Below are 25,963 nucleotides of genomic sequence, written 5' to 3' on the forward strand. Positions count from 1 at the left end.
AATCCAGAAGCTTAAGGATGTTCTGAGCTCAACGTTTGAGATGAAAGACATGGGAGCTGCTAGCAGGATTCTCGGTATTGATATCTCGAGAAACAGAGAGAAAGGTATGCTGACTCTGTCTTAGTCTGGATATCTAGAGAAAGTTTTACAAAGGTTCAGGATGGCAGATTGTAGGAGTGTAGATACGCCTATTGGGGCTCATTTCAATCTGTCAGTAGTTAAAGATGAAAGTCAGTGTATCGACACTGAGACCACTCTTTATTCGAGTGCATTAGGGAGTATGATGTATGCCATGATTGGAACAAGGCCTGATATGGCTTATGCAGTTGGATTGGTTAGTAGGTTCATGAGTAAACCAGGAGGAGACCATTGGGAAACAGTAAAATGTTTCTTAGGTACTTAAGAGGATCTACTGAGTTGAGTCTGGTATACACGAAAGGCAAGAACTTTAATGTTCATGGTTTCTGCGACTCAGATCATGTTGGTGATCTTGTGAAGAGAAGATCAACAAGCGGTTATGTTTTTACAGTTGGTGGCAATACTGTAAGCTGGAGATCGAGTTTGCAAAAGATAGTGACACTTTCGAGCACAGAAGCAAAGTACATTGCTCTTACTGAAGCAGTTAAAGAAGCAATGTGGATGAAAGGTCTGCTGGAGGACATGGGTTTGAAGCCAGCAGCTACTACTGTGTGGTGCGATTCACAATCGGCAATATGTTTGTCCAAGAACAATGCTTTTCACGAGAGGACAAAGCTTATATATGTGAAGTATCATTTTATCAGGGATGTGATCGAAGCTGGAGAAGTAGGAGTCTTGAAGATTGATACAGCTTTGAATCCTGCGGATATGCTTACCAAAGGCATACCAGTTCAGAAGTTTAAAGAGGCTTTAGAATTTCTAAAGCTGATCGAGTAATCATTTGGAGATTATGAAGCCGGAGGTTAAATTCAGGCTGTGCAGTTCACTAGAGGGTGTATGAAAGTTGAATCAAGGTGGAGTGTTAAAAGGTATGGTTTCCGATTCAATTTCAATGGCTGGTTTTGTTGTTGGTTTAGAGGAAATCAGTATCCGGTTTAGTGGAGAAGTCGAAACCGGGAATTGGTGAAGCATGGCAAACACTCTTTTCGCGAGAGAGGGTTTGTAACTGAAACGCTGTGTATTTGGTCTTAATCGCAGCTCAATCTTATCTTCTTCAATCATTCGTTTCATCTTCTTCTATCTTGTAACAGAAAAGTTTGAAAGAGAGAGAGAGACTCCATTGTTGTTCTTGAGCTCTGCTCAGATTCTGTAATTATGCTCCCTTGATATAGTGAATTACCGAATTGATTCGGCCCCAGTCGTAGGTCAGATCACACCGATCTGATTGAACTGGGTAAACAATCTTGTGTGTGTTCGTTGTTCTTTCTTTTTACGTTTTGTTTATTCAAATCGATTCAAACCGTTCGAGATACACAGTGACAGAGTTCGTGAGGTTGTGAGGTCGTTGAAACGTGATCCGAGTGAGAGTTTATCTTAACATTACATAATAAATTTATAAATATTAAAAGGGTTATATGGATCTTTTCTATGATAAAAAGTGCATCGGAAAGATACATATTTTTCGTCTCTCTGTTTGAACAACTGGATTTTGTTGTCACGCTGTTGTTGCAGCTCTCATGATGAGCATATACATAATTGGGACTTAATCAGTTGTCTAATGTTGGAGATTTTGACTTCTTATAATCATCATTCTCTTCTATGTCTCTCTTCAAAATCTTCATTTTACGGTTTTCTGTAAACCCAAAACGTGAAACACCAAATTGCGGATACCTCTTGGTGTTCGGTTTGCACTTCTGATGTAAATTATGACCCTTTTAAGCTTCCTAAAGAAGATGGTACACTACCTTGTTTATGTGAGATAGTCGTGGCAGAGTACACCTCGAAACGATTAGTACTTCCTCCAAACCTTCAACAGTATAAGTTTTAAACAAAGATTTTAGAGTTGATTTCAAACAGAATGTGGGTTTCTTGGAGATCAAGATTCTAACAAAGCATCTGGACTGAGGGATGGAACTAATATAAGAAGAGGAAAAATTTAAGGACTTTCATATACCCTTCAGGAGGACATGAACTTGGTTATATCTTTCGGACAAGACCAAAACAAGGACATTTACATATGTTCTTATATGGATTTTTGTTAGAAAGCCATGACTTTAGAACAAAATAGGTTAGAGATGGATGAATCACTACTACACCTTTATAAGGGTAAATATATATATATTCATGTATAGAGAATAGATAATTAAATAGAATGTTTAAGTATTTCAATATATAATAACAACAACAATACCAAAATGGTGTTTATGTGTCATCCTAGATCCCAAGTCGGCCATAATATATAGTTGACTTCTTTGGCCAAGTGGTGCAACAAAATCTTAATTACAAACGCATTGTATTCTCAACATGATCGGACACGCCTACGCTGTGTATTACCCTCAATTATAATTCTTCTAAAACTGTCTAACGCCGGATCATAATAGTAGACGTGAAAAGGTTCATTACGATGATGTCTACGTTGGTATAAAAATATCTTACCACCTAAAGTGACGCAGAAATATCTATCTATTATACTCTTCATCGGGATATAAGCGAAGCAAGAGATAGTCATAGTTTTCAACCATTCTTGTTTCTCAGCATTGTCCATAACCCACATCTCAAAACAGTTAACGATGGTGTAACTTAAGCATCCTAGCTTCCCTTTGTAGTTTACGAGATGAGTCTGGTTCCTAAAGACATCTGTCACTACTTTAGGAGCATTTATATGATCAAATCTTTCTGAGCTAAAGTCGAAGCTCACCAGCATAATTTCATGACTCATAATTGTACCCTTGTTGGACCTTTTTGCTCCGTAATAGATAGTTCCATTGATGTGTACCCCTCTCATCACTGGACAGTTATTTTCAATGCCTTGAATGTTCCTCCATTGCTTCATTGGATCCCCCAATGTAAAAACTCGATAAACATGCTCCCACTTTTCAAAACTGGTAAGCACGCTCATTACTTTGTATTGATTCATGGTAGGGTCGTACCCAAAGAAATAGCCTACGTACGTGAAAGACGATTTCATATCAGGTAGAGACGATTCCATATCAGGTAATAAAGAAATAGATTGATATATCATGGTTTTTACGGTTTTTAACCATGATATAAGTGTGCTTTTTGAGTCTTTTGATTTGTTTCTAAGTTGTTTTTGAGTCTTTACAGGTTATCTAGGATTTTGGCACGGATGGAGCGAAGTGGAGCAATTTGGATGATTTTGGAGCATTAAACCGAAGGAAAAGAACTTGGAGTCGGATCAGAGTGATGGCATCGATCGACACCACATGAACATCGATCGACACCCTTGTTTACCCGACGAGAGAACAAAAATTGGAAGTTTTACAATTTTGCCTGAAGTTTCCCACAATTGCAACATAAGCCCCTGGACGTGTTTTAGGATGTATATATTCTATTTTTGGGTTTTAGAAACCCTTAAGTTATTTTCTAGCAGTTTTTGAGAGAGAGATATTGAGAGCTATTGGGAGAGAAGGATCTGAATTCTTTGTAGAGAGAAGATTTCTAAACTCCCTATTTTACTTTTTAATTTCTATTGCATGTTATTCAGAATTATGATTTGTTCTTCATTAAACATGTCTGAGTAATTTGCTTGTTAGGTTTAGGGTTTTTCACAGGGTTTTTATGACTTATTAGATATGTGATTTTTAGGGTTCTTAATCTTTTATGATCTTCATCTTAGGTTGTTCTTCATGTTAATTCTTGATTGATCACCTAGAATTTAAATCTTAGAAAAATAAATTGATATGAGAATATAATTGATTTTCCTGATAAAACCTTTTGATGAGCAAAGAGATTTGATTTAGTGATTTTGTGAACAATCTAAACTTGTTTTTAAAGCTGATTTATTACCTAGAATTTTGCAAAGAGATTTGTATTTTCTGGTTTTAAATTTAAATAATATTTGCAGTGAGTACTGATTTATTTTACAAAAGAGTTTAGAGTTCTAGATCTAATTTTTAATTGCTTGAACCCTATTAATTTATTGATTTAATATTCTGTAATTTCCTGAGAAATTCTCTAGGCCTAGCTTTTTAATTTCCTGAATTTACAACACTTTTATTTCTGTTTCTGCATTGTTTTTAATTTAATATTTCTGTTTAACATAATTAAAAGATTAATAAGTCTATTGTGTGATCTGGAGTCTATGTGGATTCGACCCCTAGAGTATTACAACTACAAGGTTGTTAGTACCATTATGGTATTACAATTTGAGCATATCAAATTTTGGCGCTGTTGTCGGGGACTCTTTGATCTACCATTAGATTTGAGTTTTTAATTTCGTCTAATTTTTTCTTTTTATTTTCTACTGACACGTTTTGGTTTTTCTTCTCTTTGGTGTTTCAGGTGCATGCCTCCTAGACCTCACAAAAAGAGCAACAAGACTGGTTCTACTGTGAAGCTTTCAAACCAAGAGTTGAGGTTGAGAGTGAGAACAGAAAACTTGAGCGTGAGAACAGAAAAGCAGCCAAATCCTTGAAGATGGTTAACACAATAATTTTGGTTCGTGATGAGGATGGTGCTTTGAGGGATCAAGAGGGCCACTTGCGCAATGAGCAGGGCCAAAAGCTTGATGCAGCAGGGAATGTTATTGTTGAGGTTGTTGTTGTCGATGAGCAAGCCAATGGTGCCGACCAACACCAACAGGGTGTCGATCGACACCCCCTTCCTGCAGACGGACGTGGAGCTGCAAACCGCGTTAATAATTCGGATCGAAGACAGGAGAACAACCGAGACTTGATCAGGACCATTGCTGATTACAACCGGGCTGATCTTGTGTATGAGAACCGGTCTGCTATTGTTCCTCCTCCATTCCAGAGGAATGATTTTGAGTTGAAACCTGCTTACTTTCAACTAGTTGGGTAGAGACCTTTCTCTAACCTGCCCAATGAGAAGCCTTTGGACCACATTGAGCATTTTGAGGACCTGGTGACCAGTATCAAGGCTAATGAAGTGACTGAGGATTACATCTACTGCAAACTCTTTCCTTACTCACTTGCAGGAGAGGCCTCTCAATGGTTGAAGCAGTTGCCAGCTGGATCATTGACAAACTGGCATGACATCAAGGTAGCCTTCCTCAACTACTTTTATGATGATGCAATGTCAGATTAGTTGAGAGTTAAGCTGTCCTCTTTCAAGCAAAGACCAGATGAAGCTTTCAAGGCAGCTTGGTTGAGATTCAAAGCTTATCAGAGGGACTGTCCACACCATGGTTTCTCAAGAGTAGAATTGCTAAGTATCTTCTTTAGAGGATGTGACTGGGAGTATCAATTAGCTTTGGATGCTGCAAGTCATGGGAATTTTAAGACACGATTTCCAGAAGATGCTGAAGGTTTGATTGAAAACTTGGCTTCTAGCAATAGTACTGAGAGAGCATATGCTGAAAGGAAGAGATTACATGGAGGATTTGATTCAAACCAGTTAGCTTCTTTTAATGCTAAACTGGATTCAGTGCACAATCTCCTTCTGGGTAAGAAATTTGTTCACTTTGCTGTTGTAGTTGAGACATATGAGCCAGAACCTGATCAAGGAAATCATGAGGAAGAGGATGTGAACTATGTCTATGGGAATCAGGGACAGCGGTTTGGAAATCAACAAGGTAGCAGACCATACAGTGGAAACAGTCAGCGTAGCAACTTTCTAGGGAACTCTTCAGGCTACACTCCTAAGTCTGACTATCAGAAGCAATAGCAAGGGAGCAACTTCACAAGGACTTATGGAAACTCTTCCTATCAGTCCCCTCCTCCTAAGTCAGCTGAGAGTAGTAGGATGGAAACTATGCTAGAGCAACTCTTGCAGGGTCGAGAGCAAATGACAATGACTTTCAATGGGAAGCTTGACAATGTCTACACTGAACTTAATGGGAAGTTTGAAGCTTTGAACATTCATGTCAAGAAGCTGGAAAGTCAGGTTGCACAAACAGCTGGATCCGTAAAAAGGCAAGAGGGATTTCTCCCTGGAAGAACTGAATCAAATCCCAAGCATTCATGCAATGCAATGACTTTGAGAAGCGGTAAACAACTCCATCCTATACCCCAGAAGGTTCACATTGATGATACACATGAGTTGATTGATATCGAAGACGATGAGGAAGTTTCTGCTGAGCGAGCATCGATCGACACTGATGAGCATCGGTCGACACCATGTCCACCCGAAGCCACAGTTTCTACACCATAAGACGGTATCAATCGACACCACCTGGGTACCGATCGATACCAACCACGAACAGAAACTCTGAATGCCACATCTTCCACTCCAGTTGCTGAGAGAGTGTACAAACCCAAGGTTCCTTTCCCCAAGAATCCAAGGAAGTCCAAACAAGAGCTAGATGATGCTAAATGCAAGGCAATGATGGACAAGCTTATTGTTGAGCTACCTTTGATTGATGTTGTTAGGACTTCTCCAATGCTTAGGAGATATGTCAAGAGAATGGTAACTAAGGATTTGAATGTTGAGCAAGGAGTTATGATGATATCAGCTCAAGTCAGTGCTATTATTCAGAACAAGATCCCAGAAAAGCTTCCTGATCCAGGTAGTTTTGTTCTTGATTGTACTATATTCACTGACAGATTTGCTAGATCTTTGTGTGATCTTGGTTCTAGTGTCAACTTAATGCCAAGATCAGTAGCTCTTAGCCTGGGAATGACAGACTTCAAGTCTACCAAGATCACTCTAATCCTTGTGGATCGCTCAATTTGCATTCCTGATGGTGTTCTTGAAGATGTTCCAATTAAGATTGGTGAATGCTTGATACCAACTGATTTTGTGGTACTCAAGTATGAAGAAGAACCTAAGGACCCTCTTATCCTTGGAAGATCTTTCTTAGCCAATGCTGGAGCTATAATTGATGTCAAGAGAGGGCAAATTGGGTCAATGTTGGTGATCTGCAAATGCGTTTTGACATGGACAAGCTGGTCAAAAGGCCAACCATTGATGGTCAGACATTCTATGTAGACACCTAGTCTAATCTTGCTGAAGAGGTATTCAAGGAGTTGCATCCTGAAGACCCACTTGAGAGAGCATTGGTTGCTTCTGTTGAAGAGGTTGAGCATCTAGATGACATTGCTGCTGGATATGTCAATCTACTTGATGCTAATGAGCAATTGAAGAAGCTGGTTGCACAAGAGGAATTGGTTAGTACTTCTTCACAAGCTGAAAAATTTTCTGATTGGAGTTTTGAGAAAGCTCCAAAGCTTAATCTCAAGCCACTTCCTGCTGGATTAAGGTATGCATTATTGGGTGAAAATTCTTCTTATCCTGTTATTGTTAGTGCTTCCTTGAACAATGCAGAGCTCACTTTACTGCTAAGTAAGTTGCGCAAGTTTCGCAAAGCTCTTGACTATTCTCTTGATGATATTGCAGGAATTTCTCCAGACTTGTGTATGCATAGGATTCATCTTGAGGAAGGAGCTAAGACATCTATTGAGCATCAGAGGAGAATGAATCCAAATTTGCAAGATGTTGTCAAGAAGGAGATCATGAAATTGCTGAATGCTGGGATCATCTATCCAATATCTGACAGCAATTGGGTTAGTCTGGTACATGTTGTTCCTAAGAAGGATGGAGTAACAGTGGTGAAGAATGACAAGAATGAGCTGATCCCTACAAGGACAATTACTGGTCATCAGATGTGCATAGACTACATGAAGCTGAATGCTGCAACCCGAGAAGATCACTTCCCGCTGCCCTTCATTGAGCAAATCCTTGAGAGGTTAGCTAATCATCCATACTACTGCTTTTTGGATGGTTATTCCGGGTTCTTCCAAATTCTGATTCATCCTGATGATCAAGAGAAGACCACTTTTACTTGCCCCTATGGTAATTTTGCTTACCGAAGAATGTCTTTTGGTCTCTGTAATGCTCCTGCGACATTTCAGAGATGCATGATGTCTATCTTTACTGATATGATTGAAGACTATATGGAGGTATTCATGGATGATTTTTCAGTTTATGGGTCTTCATTCAAGAACAGTTTAGATAATCTATGCAAGGTGTTGGCAAGGTGTGAAGAAAAGCATCTGGTGCTTAATTGGGAAAAATGTCATTTTATGGTTAGAGATGGCATAGTGCTTGGTCACAGGGTTTCAGAAGCTGGTAGTGAAGTTGACCGCACTAAGATAGATGTGATGACATGTCTTCAAATGCCCGAGAATGTGAAGGCAGTAAGGAGTTTTCTTGGGCATGCAGGGTTCTATAGGAGATTCATCAAGGATTTCAGCAAGATAGCTATACCACTTTCTGCTTTGTTGTGCAAAGATGTCAAGTTTGAATTCACTGATGAGTGCAGGATAGCCTTTGAAAGGATTAAGCAAGAGCTTGTGAGTGCTCCTATTGTTCAGCCACCAGATTGGGATCTACCATTTGATGTTATGTGTGATGCTAGTGACTATGCAGTGGGAGCAGTGCTGGGATAGAGAAGAGACAAGAAGCTTCATGCAATTTACTATTCAAGTAGAACACTTGATGATGCACAAAGAAATTATGCAACAACAGAGAAGGAGTTGTTGGCGGTTGTGTTTGCTTTTGAAAAGTTTCGGTCTTATCTAGTTGGTTCCAAAGTCATTGTTCATATTGATCATGCTGCATTAAAATACTTGATGCAGAAGAAGGATGCTAAGCCTAGACTTTTGAGACGGATTCTTCTTCTACAAGAGCTTGGCATTGAAGTGAGGGATAAGAAAGGAGTAGAGAATGGTGTTGCTGATCACTTATCCAGGATTAGAATTGATGATGATGTCCTAATACAAGTCTGTTTGCCTAAAAAAACACATTTATTTTGTGGATATAGGGTTTTAGACTGATGAAAACAACGATCTGTTCTCGGATGCAGATGGTGACGATCGATACCACCATGGCATCGGTCGACACCCATGTTTTCCCGAAACAGATTGGTCGTATGATGGAGATTTAGCTGCTGTGGCTAGCTCAAATCAACCTTGGTATGTTGATATTGCCAATTATCTTGCTGCAGAGGTAGAACCAGAGAAGTTCACTGGCTATAACAAGAAGAGGTTCATGAGAGAGCTTAGAAGATACTATTGGGATTAACCTTACTTGTATAAGCATTGCAGTGATGGAGTTTACAGAAGATGTTTAGCAGAGAGTGAGGTACCTGACGTTTTGTTTCATTGTCATGGATATGACTATGCAGAACATTTTGCTACATTCAAAACAGTGTCCAAGGTTCTCCAAGCAGGCTTTTGGTTGCCAACGATGTTCAAAGACGCTCAAGAGTTTGTCACAAGATGCGATGTCTGTCAGAGGAAAGGTCAAATCAGTAAATGGAATGAGATGCCACAAAACTTCATTCTTGAAGTTGAAGTGTTTGATTGTTGGGGTATTGACTTTATGGGACCATTTATTTCTTCTTACAAGAATCAATACATCTTAGTGGCTGTTGATTATGTCTCCAAGTGGTTTGAAGCGATTGCCTATGCAAAGAATGATTCTGTTGTGGTTTTTAAGTTGTTTAAGACCATTATCTTTCCATGATTTGGAGTGCCTCAAATTGTTATCAGTGATGGAGGTAAGCACTTTATCAATAAAATGTTTGAAAAGCTGCTGAAAAAGTATGGAGTTCAGCATAGAGTGGCTACTCCATATCACCCACTGACTAGTGGTCAAGTAGAGGTTCCCAACAGGCAGATTAAGGAGATTCTTGAGAAAACAGTTGGTGTTACAAGGAAGGATTGGGCTATGAAGCTTGATGATGCACTTTGGGCATATAGAACGGCTTATAAAACACCAATTGGCACCACACCTTTTCATCTGCTTTATGGGAAATCATGTCATCTTCCAGTGGAGTTAGAGCAGTCTAGACAGTTAAGTTGATGAATTTTGATGCCAAGACAGCTTCAGAGAGACGGTTAGTACAGTTGAATGAGTTGGATGAGCTGAGATTTCATGCATTTGAGAATTCCAAGCAGTACAAGGAGAGAACCAAGACTTATCATGATAAGAAGATCATCTCCAGACACTTTGATCCTAATGGCTAGGTACTCCTTTACAATTCTCATTTGAAGTTGTTTCCAAGAAAACTTTGTTCCCGTTGGTCTGGTCCTTTTACTGTCCATGAAGTTAAACCATATGGAGCTATTGTGTTGCTAAACTCCAAGGGAGAGAAGTTCACTGTTAATGGTCAAAGGGTGAAACATTATTAGGCTCAAGCTGAGATACCAGACGGACACATTGTGCGTTTGGACGAAGCACCTTCTGCCTAATCCGTTGCCAAGTCAAGCTAATGACTTAAAACAAGCGCTGAGTGGGAGGCAACCCACTGGTAGGAACTATTTATTTTTCAAATTTTTCTTTAGGATTACTAACATATTGATTTTTGGTTTTGAGTTTTATTTGTTTCAGAAAAACTAAAAAAAAAATGAAAAAGTTTTGGATACCATTGATCAAGGATCAGCATCGATCAATACCACCTGGGTATTGGTCGGCACCGATATTGGATCGCAGAAAAAAAGAAAGGTTGAAGGGTTTTAAGTTTGGGTTTTGCGAGAATTGGGCCTCAAATTGCAACTGGGCCGGGTCCGACAGAAGCAGCATCGATCGATACCACTTAATGGGCATCGGTCGGCACCATTATAACCGAGGCAATCGTGACTTAAACCCTCAAGCCGTCCCTCTTGTTCTTCAATCCTCAAACCCGACGAACAGCTACAATTCCTCATAACTTCTCCGATACTGCTCCGTTTTGAGTGATTCCAAGTGCTACTCCGATCGATTTTGAGCCCTCTACCTGGATCCACTGTCAATTTAGTGTTTTGGAGTGATGGTACCCAACAAGAAGGCTAGAACTGTCGACGGCGAAGCTTCTTCTTCTCGCCCAACTCGCCAGTCCAGTCGCCGTCTGCCTCCGTCAGCTCCGGCCGCTGCTGCTCCGCCTTCCCAACCACCGGCGAGACCTCCTTCTCATTTTCCTGACCTCTCTCCTCCTCCCATCCAACCTAGATTCCCATGGCCAAAGGAGGAAGGTCAACCAATTCCAACATAAGTCTCTAATTTACATGTTTTAAGTATCTTTTTTGTCCATATTCTGCATTGTTTATACCCTTACCTTAGCTTTTTTAGGTCATTAACTGTAGGAATTCGCATTTAGGCCATTTAGGGTGTTGCATTCTTGCATCTGCATACTTTGGACGAAAACAGGTGCTTTAGAGCCTAAAATGGGGAAAAACAAGGACAAATCCGAACGTGTACCCGAAGGAGCCATCGAGCTGGAAGAACAGTCCGAACCCCAACACGATCGAGGAGGATCCGAGAGAAGGATGAACAACCTGAAGACCCTAGCTCAGGACTGGGAAGCTAGGGTTAATGGGTTTCCATATATAAACCCCCTCTTCTTCCTCTCGCCCTAGCACGCCGCAGACCCTCAAACCAGAGAGCGAGAGCTTCTGTGAGAGAACTGAGCGACTCAAAACTCTTTTCCACTTTTGTTAGGATTGATTTTTATATCTTTTTGTTATTTCTTTAGATTTTTACTTTGTACTCTATTTTCTCTACTCTATCTTTTAATACAATGCAATTTTCGTTTATCTTTATTTCTATGTCTTTTGCAATGATTTCCGAGTAGTGTAGTAAAGTTTCTAGGGATGTGATAGATGATTTAGTGTTCTTGATCGATTAGGATGTCTTAGTTTGATTGTTTATATTTTATAAATTCCCTTCTAGATTGGTGTTCTTAATGCTGTCAACAAACCGAGAGGGTGAGATTAGATCTAAGGTGTTTTACCACCGAGAGGTGTAGATGAAATGCTTGAATCAACCAATGCTAGAGATTTACTCACTTAGCCTAAGAGATTAGATGAGTAAGGGGTTTATTGACAATAATGAATCGGTTCATATTGCCTGCTTGGTCATGTTTCTCCAACGAGAGTTGGGTACGGGAGTGATCAAGGTTGATTGTTTCTATCACGAGAGTGTTTTAACAAGATTTTAGAGATTCATTATCTAGGGAATATTTGCTTGAGGCATGTAAGACATATGTATTGGTCAGGAACACTTAGGAGTCGATTACCCCATCCTTAGAAGTTTTCGTATTTTAATTGTTTGCATTTTTATTCATCAGTCGATCCCTTACCCGAATAGGTACACGATCACCTACTTCGAGTAACCCTTCGAGTTGTTCATACCATCTTTGTTTACTCGATCACCCCACTCGATCCTGTACTCGAATGCTTGCATCGAGTGCTTAGGTCGTGTGGTTCCTTGTTTATATTCTTTTCTTTTATTATTTTAGGATTGTTAGACAAAACCATTTATTGCTTGGCTTGGCTTGCTTGCTTCTGATTGCATCCTATATGCTAGCATAACAACCATTTGGATTGATAACCCTTTGTACTACAACTGTATAGGGAATTGATACCCTGGGTGAAAAACCTTGTTATCAATTTGGCGTCGTTGCCATTTGGTTGAATTTAATTTTGCTACGTTTAGGATTTCAGCACTTGCTAGATCAAGTTCTCTTATCTACATTGGTTCAGAATCTGACTTGTTTGCTTTCGTTTTTGTTTGTTTTGCATTTCAGGTACATCCCGAGCACCCACCCGACCCGTCACTCGATCACCTTGGATTGAGTTGACCCTCGTGTACACACTCTGTCACCTACTTGTGCATGCAAACACGATCCAAGGGTAACCAAAACCTAAGTCCATTCATCGACAACATCGACAGACCACGGTTACTCCGCAACAACAAGTTCGACAACCGCAACCACCAACAAGTGAGGAGACAATGAATGATCAAAACGGTCCACCAGCTCCTCAAACAAGGACTTACATCGGAGCAGGAGATGTTCCATCAACTCACACTCAAAGGAATGGCATTGTGCCACCTGTTGTCCCGAACAACAATTTTCAGATCAAGAGTAGTCTCATCCAGATGATACAGAGCAACAAGTTTCATGGATTGCCAATGGAGGACCCATTGGACCATCTGGATGAGTTTGATAGGCTCTGTAGCCTCACAAAGATAAGTGGAGTTAATGAGGATGGATTCAAACTAAGGCTTTTCCCATTTTCCTTGGGAGACAAAGCGCACCTCTGGGATAAATCACTCCCCAAGGAGTCCATCACCACTTGGGAAGCGTGCAAGAAGGCGTTTCTGGCCAAATTCTTCTCTAACTCCAGAACCGCAAGGCTGGGAAATGACATTTCCAGCTTTGTTCAGAAGAACAATGAAACGTTCAGTGAAGCTTGGGAACGTTTCAAGGGATACACTACCAGGTGCCCTCATCATGGCTTCAGCAATGCTTCATTGCTAAGTACACTTTACAGAGGAATGGTCCCCAAGATACGGATGTTGCTGGACACCGCAAGCAACGGTAACTTCCTCAACAAGGATGTTGATAAAGGTTGGGACCTAGTGGAGAATTTGGCTCAGTCTGATGGGCATTATAATGAGGAATACGATCGTATTATGCGATCTACAGGAGAGGAAGATGCCAGGTACAAGAGGGGCATGAAAGCCCTCAATGACAAGCTCGATAAACTACTCAGCCAGCAGCAACATGTTCATGCATTATCAGAGGAAGAGCAGTTTTTACAACAAGATGGGGAGAATGCTCAGCTAGAGGACATGAACTACATCTATAATCAAAGTGGTCACACACCAAGGACTAGGACCTACCTCCCAACTAATCAGACTATCAGCCCCATACCTTCATATAATTCCTCATCGCTAGATTTGCTCTCACTAATGCACCAAGTCCTGTCAACTCACAAGACTGATGCCGTACAAATAACTACAAGATTCGATGATCTTGCCTGCCGTTTATCGGCCAATTTCAAGCAACTACACAACAAGTTTGATGACTTAGGCTCTCCAATCTAGGTGCTTACAGATAAATCGGCCTCAACTTCCAAAAGTCAGGAGTCTGCGCTTGCCATAGCCCTACGGAGTGGATGCTAATTACCACCTCGGCCGGCACCACTGCACATTACTGAGGCCAACAATGATTTAGATGGGGAGGATCTCCGTGAACCGCCCACTCCTGCTCAACCACCAAACCATTCTCCAGAGAAACCTGACACGGCACCCGACCACACTACTCGGATAGATGATCGGGTTGACACCTCGGTCACTCCACCCCCCGCAGACAAACCAAGAGGAGAGAAACAAAAAGAAAGAAGATTCATCCCTCCACCTTACAAGCCACCTTTACCATTCCCTGTACGATTTCGCAAGGAACTTCTTGAGAAGTACAAGGTATTGTTCGAGAAACAGATGCAGGAACTCGAACTTCGCATGCCCCTAATAGACGCTTTCACCCTGATACCTCCTTTCCAGAAATTCATGAAGGATGCGGTGATGGAGCGGATCAAACAAGTGCAAGGGATGGTCATACTCAATCATGAATACAGTGCTATAATCCACAGGACCACTGCACCTAAGAAACTGAGCGACCCGGGGTCGTTTACTTTACCTTGCTCGATTGGACCCTTGAAGTTCGGAAGATGTCTTTGCGATTTGGGAGCATCAGTCAGCCTAATGCCTTTAACTGTAGCCAAACGTCTTGGATTCAAGAAATTTAAGCCCACCGACATCCAATTGGTCCTAGCAGATCGAACTTGCCGGTCAAGGTAGGGTCAGTTGACGTACCAACCGACTTCGTGGTTTTGGAGATGGATGTGGAGCCAAGGGATCCACTTATCTTAGGACGACCATTTTTAGCCACCGCATGGGCAATGATAGATGTGAGGAATGGAAAGATCGATCTGAAGCTCGGGGAAGACCTTACTATGCAGTTTGACATTCGGGAAACTATGAAAAACCCACAATAGCAGGGCAAACCTTCTGGATAGAGGAGTTAGAAAAACTGAGTGACGAGGCGTTTGAGGAGATTGCAATCGGGGATTGTTTACAAACAGCGCTGACATTTGATAGTAAGGAGGGATTCGTACATCAAGAAACGGAGCTCTACAAGGAACTGCTTGATACTTATCGGGAAGTCATCGAACCGGAGCTAAATGAAGACATGGGGGAAGCTGAAAGAGAGGGGATAATGCTCGAACTCCGAAGCTTTGACAAGTCAGGAGTCACCTCCTACGTCATGTCGTGCAGTTCCTCAACACCAGTCCACCCGATCACCAACCCGGTGGTTAACACGATCGCCTCATCGGGTAAGATGATCGAGCACAACTTCGAGCCGCAACTGCGAACCACTGATGATTGGCAAATAACTGGTTCTCCTCCAATATTCTCATCACGATCTCCAAATGCTCTACATGTTTTGCCAAAGACGAGCTGTAAAACAAAATGTCATTACAGCCTGAAAAGTTGCTGGTGCGTTTGTTAAACCAAAGGGCATGACCAGAAATTCATAATGGTCGTCATGAGTCCTGAATGCCGTTTTTGCTACATCTTCTTTTTTCATCCTGATTTGGTGATAACCAGCCCAAAGGTCTAACTTGGAAAACATTACTGCACCATTTAGCTCATCAAGTAGCTGATCAATCATGGGTATAGGGAATTTATCAGGTACTGTTACTCGGTTTAAGGCTCTGTAGTCAACACAAAATCTCCAGCTTCCATCCTTTTTTTTTTTACTAACAGAACAGGGCTTGAGAAAGGACTTTGACTTGGTCTTATAATACCAGAATCCAGCATCTCTTTCACCATTCGCTCCATTATCTTCTTTTGTGCATGAGGATATTTGTACGGTCTGACGCTGATTGCGTTATTCCCTGATAAAAGATTGATCGCATGTTCTGTGCCTCTGATCGGAGGAAGATCTGTTGGAATAGCAAAAACCATATCGAATCTTGCCAATACTTCTTGAATAGCACCAGCTAAAGGTTGTGTCACCTGAATGACTTGGTGGTTGTACAGAGCAACTTGCACTCCTTTCGTGTTCACTGTGTACCCACTGGATAGAGATTTCAGAGACATCTTTGATATTTCCAAATCTGATTCTCCTCTGATCGTAACTATCTTGTCTTTATATAGGAATGACATCTCATTCTTCTCCCAGTTGGCTTGGCAATCTCCCAATGTGCGTAGCCAGTAAACTCCCAAAATAATGTCAACTTGTCCTAGCTCCAACACAACAAACTCCATAGTGAATTATAAGTTCTGGATTGAAAAGTGTACCTTCTCACAAACTCCCAACCCTTGAACTAATATGCCTGTTCCCAGCTTAACTGTCAAATTCGGGTCTTCTCTACACTTCAATTTTAGTTTCTTCACTGCCGCAGGTGAGATATAGTTGTGGGTGGCACCACTATCCAACATGATGATCACATCCGATGCCCCCACCGTACCTCTTGTTTTAGTTGTTGAGGGGGATGAAATTCCTCTGTATGAGGTGAATGATAATGCCATGCATTCTCCAACTGGCTCTGCTATGCACACATTCTCCGTATCCACTTCGTTATCCTCTAACACCTCCACTTCATATCCATTAAAGATTGTTAAAACCCTAAGCTCCTTATTTGGGCATTTGTGATCTTTAGAGTAAGGTCTATCACACTTAAAACAGATTACCTTCCTTCTCTTCTCATCTAGCTCTGCACCATTATTATGTCTCCTTGGTCTCTGTTCATATTTGTTTACTTGTCTGTCATTTCCTTGAGTTAAGTCTGTAGTTATCATCTTTGACTTCCAAGTATTATTGTTGTGACCGTAGTTACTCTTGTAGTCAGAGACGTTTGGATCCTTAAGTTCCTTGTCGACTATTTGTAACTCCCTCTTAACCACTCTTCACATTAAACTATTTTCCATAGCTCTTGCTTCAGCTATCATCTCTGGGAGATCTCTAGGTTTCTGCATGTGAACCAATTCTTGCATTTCCCTTGTCAATCCGTTCAAAAAAATACCCTCCAGTTTTTGATCATCTAATCCAGTTACTTGTGAAGATAAATCTTCAAATCTCTGCACGTAATCTGAGATAGAACCTGTTTGTTTGATGCAAAACAAACTTTGACTTGGTCCTCTAATCTTCAAATTGCCAAACCGTAGCATCAGAGCAGCTTTAAACTGTTCCCAACTTCCAAATTGTCTCCTGTTGGCTTCTCAATTATACCAGCTCAGAGCTTCTCCTTGTAAGCTTACGGAAACTAAAGCCAGCTTCTCTGCTTCATTATAACCACCCATTCTGAAAAATCTCTCAACCCGAGCAATCCAACCATATATTCCAACTCCTTCGAATATTGCCATCTCCACATTTCTGAATAAATTCTCTCTAAGCCCAGGCCTAATTTGACTAAGGCAAGGTTCCTGAGGGTAGACAGATACCTGATTGCGGCGATGTTGAGTTCTCGCGGCTCCGGATTGACTCGAACCACCAACTTCTCAAACCGTCTCCGTCGCAGGTCCAGAAGCAATCAAGAAATCAAGCTTGCGATGGATCTCCTTCATCTCGTAATCTCGTTTCGCAAATTTATCATTTATGCAATCTTCGGATTCGCGAATCTTTGTTCCCAACGCGGCTAATTGATCGTAGATCTCCACTGATGCTTGCTCCGACATTGAAAACTCCTTCACCGGTGTCAAAACTTGCTCCATCACCATCTCAATCTTGAAATTACTCTGATTTGATAAAATCCCCAATTTGTGTGAAATCCCTAACTCTCTCAGCGTTTGATTCGATCGCAGATCACAAGCGCACCAATTGATAGAATAAGAACACTCCTTTGTATTATATGAATGATGATACAACGATATCGGAACTGTAACCGTAAGAGCCTTTAGACGCAGCTAAAGCAATACTCTCACTCCTCAGAAGTCACATACGACTTTGGCCTTGATTGTAACAACTGTTAGTGGAGCATTAGCATTATGCAGCATGAGCAGTATGCTGCATAAGCTGTATGTTATTAATATATTAACAATGATATGTGATTGGTTAGCATTTAGACATAAAATTACTAAATTAGACATTTTAAATATACAAATATAGATTTTGTTGCTAATGAAATAGTTTAAAATACTTATTTTGAAAAACAAATTAAAACATCTTATAAGCATAATATCAAATGAAACAATAACTTATGAATATTAAAATAAATGAAACAAATCATACGAAAAATAGTTTGTAAGCATAAAAACATATAAAACATAATCTCAAAATTATTAATAACTAATGTCGAGCAGCCCAAATACTTTCTGCAATATTGTTTCGGATCCCATTCATATATGCATCTCCTGTAGGTTCATAACGTGTGTTTTCGTTTTCGGGTACGTCATCTGAATCAAAAGGATTCAATGTTTCTTCTTCCATCGTTTCGTACTCTTCAAAATCATCATCAATAATGCTTGATGAACGTATAAAATTATGAAGAGCCATGGTTGCTACAACAATTTTGCACTGTGTTTGAAGACTATACCGCGCCTCATTTTTAAGTATTCGCCACTTTGCCTTCCACACACCAAAAGTACGTTCAATCACTGAATGCAAAGATGAATGTCGTTTGTTAAACATCTCGCTTGCAGAATTAGATGGTCCTTCACCCCATTGATGTGGATGATATCTTGTTTTGCGATATGGCGCTAAATAACCCTTCCTATTTGGATATCCAGAATCAACAACAAAATATTTTCCTTGAGGAGGTTTTGGGAAGAACCTGTCTTCTTGTGCACAATACGTAAGAACTTTGGTATCGTGTGCTCTTCCAGGTGTGCCAACATACACATATGTGAACTTCATATCAAAGTTGCAAATAGCAAGAACATTCATCGAGGGGAACTGCTTTCTTACATTCCAATACCTCTCTTTTTGATCACTTCTAATTCGTACCGGCACATGCGTGCCATCAAGAGCTCCAATGCAACCACTAAATAAAGGCCAATATCTTCTATCTGCTAATAGCCGAGTATTAATCTGTTGAAACTCTTCTGGTTGAGGCTTTAAAATATCCTTCAACAGAAGGAGTACGGAATCTAACACTTCCATAAATTTTCTGTTCACCGTCTCTTGACTGCGTTGAAAGTTTTTAGCAATTTGCCTCTGCACTTCATCATGCCCAAGTGTTTCTAAGAACATCGCCACAGCTTCTTCCACAGTGCATTCACGTGACTCTTTAAGATTGTAATCATTCTTGAGAGTATCACATAACCTTCTATAGGTTTCTTGATTCGTTCGCAAGGTTTCATAGCATTCTTTACCAGAACCAGTAATCATTTGCATAGTATGACGTACTCCGCAACCTCGATCCGTCCTCATTAATTGTCTATCAGAGTATGGATCTTGTCGTTCACTCTCGACCATTAAGCGAACCACAACAACCATACTTTGATTACACATCATTGCAATCTCCTGTAATAAACAAAGGTAAAATAGATTAATTAAGCAAGAAAAAATATTATATTAAATATCCATTATCCTCATTCCTCACGTCTTTTACTCGCATATTTTAAAAGAGAGAGCCAGTTCGTAACTAAAATAATAAATCTCTTAAAGCAAAACATGTTTTTAAAAAATACCATACGAAAACGAAAAATAATTCAAAGAAAACGACCCTCAAAATTAAATCCATCCTAAGAAATTGTCTAGTTCCTCTTTCCTGTGATCCTTTCCAAATACTTTATCTTTTGTTGCTCCGTAGGTAAAGTCATAAAAATCTGACGACTATTCTCGTTTCCAGCTAGGTAGTCAAGAGCTGTCCAATACAACTCGCCATCATGATCTAATGTAGACATCTTTAGCAACTCTTCAGAACATATGGCACTACTAAATGGATTGAAGGAATCAAATGTTCTCTGCCCCGCTGACCAAAACCTCTCTTGATTTTCTAAGGTACTTGTGATACGATCCCAATGATCCGGGTTAGGTCTTTTTCTCGAAGATCTTGATTTGGTAGATCTCTCCTGAGACTTGCTAGAAACATTAGTTTCTGGTGCCTTTTGATTGTCTTCACGGATGGGTGATGATATTTCTTCAACTCCTACTTCTTCAAATTCAATATCTTGAGGCAACTGACTTGGTCCTTCCTGATGCTGCCAACCGTCACTTACCGAGATTGTAACTTTGCTGTATAAATGGTCAAGCAGGGGAATATCACGCAATGGATGTTGACGAATTTTTGATGCTTCAGGATAAGCCTGCAACATATAAAATATCAATAAGAGTGAAACTATTTATATAAGAAACTAATAAATTATAAAATGTATATTGTCACTGTCTAATTAATTAGAAATTATCGCAATGAGTTGATCCCACCAGTCAGGGCTCATGTCAAGCTCTTCAAACTCATTGAATCCCACCCCTGTGACGTTCTTTGTGACACGTTTATAGATATCATATTGCTTTCTTAAATGCTCTAGCCGAGTTTTAATTTTTTTCCATTGCAAGTCCAAACCAAACCGTTTCAAAAATCCTGCTCGTATGTTCTGTCTTCCCATTTCACTAAAACATGTACCTCTCCAGTATCCTTTATCTTTCTCACCACTGGCTAACACTAGCATCTCATGACTCATTTCATGGGTCCACATAAATTTTGGCTAAACCAACCCAAAAATATAAATAATACATAAACTTCAACCACCACACAAACCAAAAAAAATCAACATGTACGTAAAACATATATACTCATACCTTGCTTGTTGGTTGCACATGTTCTTCTTGATTCGACATGTTGAAACTGTTTACAATATTATTATATGTTATATTTCTGGCTTTGACAAAAAATGTTGTGAGACGTTGCATTAAAAAACAAAAAGGTAATAATAGATGAGAAACAATGAAAACCATCATCTTCAAGAAAAACAACAAGACATCTTCGTACCCTTTTGCATCATATATGAATATACACAAGAAATTTGGCTATAAGATTAAAAAAATGGAAGAGTTGCTTTTCAACTTACGAGGTTTGCTGAGGTTTGCTGCTGCAGACTTTTCTCTGATGCGTTTTCTTTAGGGTTAGGTCAAAAATATTATTGTGAATTTATAGTAAACTCTAGGTGATTAATGAGGGTAAAATTGTATTTTAATAACTTTAAAACCATTATGCTTGGGAAATGCTTCATTTAGGAGCATTGGGCTATAGAGCATTTAAAAGCCTTTTATGCTCCCTTTATGCTCCTTTTATGCTTTCTAAACAAAACATGATTGGCTTTCTAAAATCTGTATGCTCACTTATATACACTACCAATCAAGGCCTTTGTTCTCACTCCTCTCCAACGACATAACCGACTCTCTCTTATTTACAAGCTTATATACACTTTGCTTAACACTCACATGCTCTATTCTTCTTCCACACGTGTTCCTTCTACCCTTTGCTTCTTCCTCACATAGACCCGATGGGGCTTATCAGTTTCTTTCGGAGTGCAAGGGGCTTGCGACAGGGCTGTTCACTCTCTCCATACCTGTTTGTGATCTGCATGAATACTCTCTCTACGCTCCTTGATAGAGCCGCAATTGCTCAGAAGTTTGGTTACCACCCTCGCTGCAGGAGTATCGGATTAACTCATATTTGTTTGATGATATTCTAGTTTTCTATGATGAACATGTTTCCTCGATGGAAGGGGTTCTCGAGGTGTTTAAGGAGTTTGAAGCATTTTCTGCCCTAAGCATAAGTTTGGAGAAATCAACATTATTCATGGCTGGAGTTTCAAGTTCTGTTCGGACTGAAGTTTTGGCTCGGTTTCCATTTACAAGTGGTTCATTGCCGGTTTGCTATTTAGGCCTCCCTTTACTTCCCAGGCGGATGTCTCTTGATGATTGCCTTCCACTTGAAAAGATCCGACAGCATATCAGGTTCCTGGCAGAGTCGGTATCATGGCAGGGATGTTTGTCTTCCCAAGTCTGAAGGTGGTCTTGGACTGCAGTCTTTAGCAGAGGCAAACAAAGTTAGCTGTTCAAGCTAATTTGGAGACTGGTTTCTGGTAAACTAGGAGACTGGTTTTTTGCAGGTTAACAAACCTTATCTTCCATTGGCATCAGGGGAATATTCTGTTACAACCGGCATTGCGATAGTAGCTTCCTTCTCCATCATGGTATGATATGCCATTTTCATAAAGTTCGAACTTTTAAAAGTCTTTATACACAGTAAGTAATTTGATTTGCTTTATAGAGTTTCTGGCTGGGGTGGATAGTTGGTTCGTGGCCATTGTTCTGGGCCCTTTCCGTGAGTTTCATACTCGGTACTGCATATTCTATCAATGTAAGCAAGTTTATTCAGTTATTCACCACTAGGATTTTGGCTCAATGAGGTTTTTAGTAACATTGTCCTACTGCTATACAGTTGCCACTGTTACGGTGGAAGAGATTTGCGTTGGTTGCCGCAATGTGTATCCTCACTGTCCGAGCTATTATTGTTCAAATCGCCTTTTTCTACATATTTAGGTGCTAGCTAGACCAGTTTCTTTATGTTTTGATGTTCTCCATCAGAATCAGATATTTATGTTACTAAAAGCTGTGAAACTTTGTTGCAGACCCATGTGTTTGGAAGACCAATCTTATAGGTTTCATTTTATGTTCCGTTCTGTTGCTCTTTTATAGGTTGTCGGTCATGTTATACTCGCAACAACTTTGTGGACTCGAGCTAAGTCCATTGATCTGAGTAGCAAAACCGAAATAACTTCATGTTATATGTTCATTTGGAAGGTTAGATTGGTTTATAAAGAGTCTTACAGCCTTTTCATTCTCTCCAATTTGGAGTCTCTAGATATAACTTACTGATAATTTCTCCTTTTGCTGCATCAGCTATTTTATGCAAAGTACTTGCTGCTACCTTTTTTGAAGTGACATTAGAAGAAGAAGAAGAAGAAGAAGAAGTCATCACTATGCTTCTGTTTTTATTCAGACAAGTTCGTCAAAGTGTTTACCGCATTTTGGGCCAGTACATAAGCAGCTGCATCCCCACTGACTTGCAAAGTCACTATGTTTTGGTAGAGATTAGGGTACTTTATTCTGAAACATCAACAGTCTTGAAAAGTGTTTCACATAAGAAAATAAATAATTTTGTGGGCTTGTTATAAAAGGCTTGTTTGCTTATGAACAATGAAGAGACTAGCTTTGTTGTGTTTGTGTACCTTGGCGGTGCTACTTTGCTTTCAAGCTCATGCAATTCATTGACATTAACCAATCTCAAACTAAATTTTGTGGACCCTCTGAACGAACAAGAAGATTAACAAATGCTTCAATGGTAATCCAGTTTAGCCAAGACACTAACGATGATGTTAAGCCACGTAACAATTTTTTCTTGAGAAGAAATATATAACAACAAGGTGGCTCATGCTGATGGCTTGTACCGAGCCTTCTTCTCTTACCAGCCTAGTAAGATCTCCTTAGGACCAATATTGCACTAAGACTCAGGTGAACTGAGAAAACCAAATTATTTTGTTGACATAACTCATCAAGTCAATTTTGAAACGCAGTTTGGTAACGTATAATGGGAATGGCGTTCATACTAAATTTGAAGGACAAGTGGTTTATTTTGCTGTATTTTAATTAACTGCAACAAAGTCAAATCTCCTGGATGTAAATTGTGTTCCTATAAGCTTTCTAAACAAATGGAACTGTGAGAGACAGATAGTTTAGATTTGTTATTAACTTAATCATTTTACAAAAGAAAACAAATCTCCATTTTTATTTTCTTTTGACCGCAATCTAAAGAAATAAATCTATCACTTTTTTGGTTTAAAATAGTTCGATTCTTTTATCGTTCACATTTGACCAGAAAAAAATTACCTCTTAATTACATTTATTTGTGTTACTATATATATAAAATAGATCGATTATTTTACATTTGACTAGAAAAAAAATACCTCTTACGTTTTATTTGTGTTACTATATATAAACACATCCAATGTAAAACAACAACACCAACAAGGACAACAACAACAACAACAACAAAAATAATATCATAAAAATGGCTATTGCTCGCATTTGTTCTCACTATTCTCTTTGTCACATTTTCAGTTCATTGTGATGATAACACTCCCGGTACTAGTTTATTATTATACACACTATTATATTCATTTATTTTTATAGATATATTTTATTCTATTATTAATCTATATTTGTTTAATGATTATTGTAAAATAGGTTTTGAAATAAAGGGAAGTTTCCTATGCTACCAACCAGCTCCATGTAAAATGGGAGGAGAGGATGGATGCACCCAGTTTTGTGTTAAAGAGATAAATGATCAAGTATATGGTACATGTGTGGATGGTACATGTTGTTGTGTGATAAAAATGTAATAATCTATCCAAATATTTGTATTTGCTACTTCAACGAAGTCACGAAATTTCATACAGCTTTGTTAATCTATACCGAAGTTTCGGAAATACTTAAGACTAACGAATGAATAACTTACACATAATCAAACAAACCAAAACAAGAATTTTAATGGATTACATAATAAATTTATAAATATTAAAAGGGTTATATGGATATTTTCTATGATAAAAAGTGCATCGGAAAGATACATATTTTTCGCCTCTCTGTTTGAACAACAGGATTTTGTTGTCAGGCTGTTGTTGCAGCTCTCATGATGAGCATATACATAGTTGGGACTTAATCAGTTGTCTGATGTTGGAGATTTTGACTTCTTATAATCATCATTCTCTTCTATGTCTCTCTTCATTTTCTTCATTTTACGGTTTTCTGTAAACCCAAAACGTGAAACATCAAACTACGGATACCCCTTCGTGTTCGGTTTGCACTTCTGATGTAAATTGTGATCCTTTTAAGCTTCCTAAAGAAGATGGAACACTACCTTGTTTATGTGAGCTAGCCGTGGCTGAGTACACCTCGAAACGATTGGTACTTCCTCCAACCCTTCAACAGTATAAGTTTAAAACAAAGATTTTAGAGTTGATTTCAAACAGAATGTGGGTTTCTTGGAGATCAAGATTCTAACAAAGCATCTGGAGTGAGGGATGGAACTAATATAAGATAGAGGAAAATTTTAAGGACTTTCATATAGCCTTCAGGAGGACATGAACTTGGTTATATCTTTCGGACAAGACAAAAACAAGGACATTTACATATGTTCTCATATGGATTTTTGTTAGAAAGCCCTGACTTTAGAACAAAATAGGTTAGAGATGGATGAATCACTACTACACCTTTATAAGAGTAAATATATATATATATATATATTCATGTATAGAGAATAGATAATTAAATAGAATGTTTAAGTATTTGAATATATAATAACAACAACAACACCAAATGGTGTTTATGTGTCATCCTAGATCCCAAGTCGCCATAATATATAGTTGACTTCTTTGGCCAAGTGGTGCAACAAAATCTTAATTACAAACGCATTGTATTCTCAACATGATCGGACACGCCTAAAATGTCAATAGCATAGCCATGCCTACGCTGTGTATTACCCTCAATTATAATTCTTCTAAATTTGTCTAACGCCGGATCATAATAGTAGACGTGAAAAGGTTCATTACGATGATGTCTACGTTGGTATAAAAATATCTTACCACCTAAAGTGACGCAGGAATATCTATCTATTATACTCTTCATCGGGGTATAAGCGAAGCTAGAGAAAGTCATAGTTTTCAACCATTCTTGTTTCTCAGCATTGTCCATAACCCACATCTCAAAACAGTTAACGATGGTGTAACTTAAGCATCCTAGCTTCCCTTTGTAGTTTACGAGATGAGTCTGGTTCCTAAAGACATCTGTCACTACTTTAGGAGCATTTATATGATCAAATCTTTCTGAGCTAAAGTCGAAGCTCACAAGCATAATATCATGACTCATAATTGTACCCTTGTTGGACCTTTTTGCTCCGTAATAGATAGTTCCATTGATGTGTACCCCTCTCATCACTGGACAGTTATTTTCAATGCCTTGAATGTTCCTCCATTGCTTCATTGGATCCCCCCAATGTAAAAACTCGATAAACATGCTCCCACTTTTCAAAACTGGTAAGCACGCTCATTACTTTGCATTGATTCATGG

At 39.3% G+C, this 25,963-nt stretch overlaps 3 protein-coding genes, 1 long non-coding RNA gene and 1 other non-coding gene across 5 annotated transcripts in view; 2 read left to right on the forward strand and 3 right to left on the reverse strand.

The window, feature by feature from the left end:
- Window positions 1-23,120, forward strand: part of LOC104767112 (homogentisate phytyltransferase 1, chloroplastic-like) — a 79,258-nt gene extending 56,138 nt beyond the window's left edge. Inside the window, exons 4-5 of the mRNA XM_087502044.1 lie at window positions 22,535-22,639; window positions 22,739-23,120. Coding sequence (XP_087358170.1) covers window positions 22,535-22,639; window positions 22,739-22,780 — 147 coding nt within the window. The 3' untranslated portion in view covers window positions 22,781-23,120. The remainder of the gene's footprint in view (window positions 1-22,534; window positions 22,640-22,738) is intronic.
- Window positions 13,234-13,340, reverse strand: LOC147920989 (small nucleolar RNA R71). The gene has a single exon (XR_015591829.1). It is a non-coding gene; the product is annotated as a small nucleolar RNA R71 (small nucleolar RNA).
- On the reverse strand, window positions 19,585-20,903 carry LOC147920990 (uncharacterized). Its single transcript, XM_087502043.1, has 3 exons — window positions 20,630-20,903; window positions 20,239-20,535; window positions 19,585-20,136 (listed from the first exon to the last, which is right to left on the reverse strand). The coding sequence occupies exons 1-3, from the start codon at window positions 20,786-20,788 to the stop codon at window positions 19,585-19,587; spliced, it is 1,008 nt and encodes a 335-aa protein (XP_087358169.1). The 5' UTR covers window positions 20,789-20,903.
- On the forward strand, window positions 21,696-22,493 carry LOC104767111 (uncharacterized). The gene is made up of 4 exons (XR_764179.2): window positions 21,696-22,029; window positions 22,107-22,196; window positions 22,278-22,378; window positions 22,468-22,493. It is a non-coding gene; the product is annotated as an uncharacterized LOC104767111 (long non-coding RNA).
- Window positions 23,121-25,297: 2,177 nt separating the features above from the next.
- On the reverse strand, window positions 25,298-25,876 carry LOC147920991 (putative F-box protein At5g50220). Its single transcript, XM_087501326.1, has one exon. The coding sequence runs from the start codon at window positions 25,874-25,876 to the stop codon at window positions 25,298-25,300; it is 579 nt and encodes a 192-aa protein (XP_087357452.1).
- Window positions 25,877-25,963: the final 87 nt, after the last annotated feature.

The sequence above is a fragment of the Camelina sativa genome, chromosome 19 (assembly GCF_030686135.1).
Source record: "Camelina sativa cultivar CO46 ecotype springtype chromosome 19, ASM3068613v1".
NCBI classification, from domain to species: Eukaryota; Viridiplantae; Streptophyta; class Magnoliopsida; order Brassicales; family Brassicaceae; genus Camelina; species Camelina sativa.

Excerpts from the sequence above, each read along its gene's own strand:
- LOC147920990 (XM_087502043.1), bottom strand. The coding sequence starts at position 20,788 with ATGATGGTTTTCATTGTTTCTCATCTATTATTACCTTTTTGTTTTTTA. Across the intron at positions 20,536-20,629 it reads ATGTGCAACCAACAAGCAAG|CCAAAATTTATGTGGACCCA; the intron begins GTATGAGTATAT and ends GGGTTGGTTTAG. Across the intron at positions 20,137-20,238 it reads ACTGGTGGGATCAACTCATT|GCTTATCCTGAAGCATCAAA; the intron begins GCGATAATTTCT and ends TATATGTTGCAG.
- LOC147920991 (XM_087501326.1), bottom strand. The coding sequence starts at position 25,876 with ATGAAGCAATGGAGGAACATTCAAGGCATTGAAAATAACTGTCCAGTG.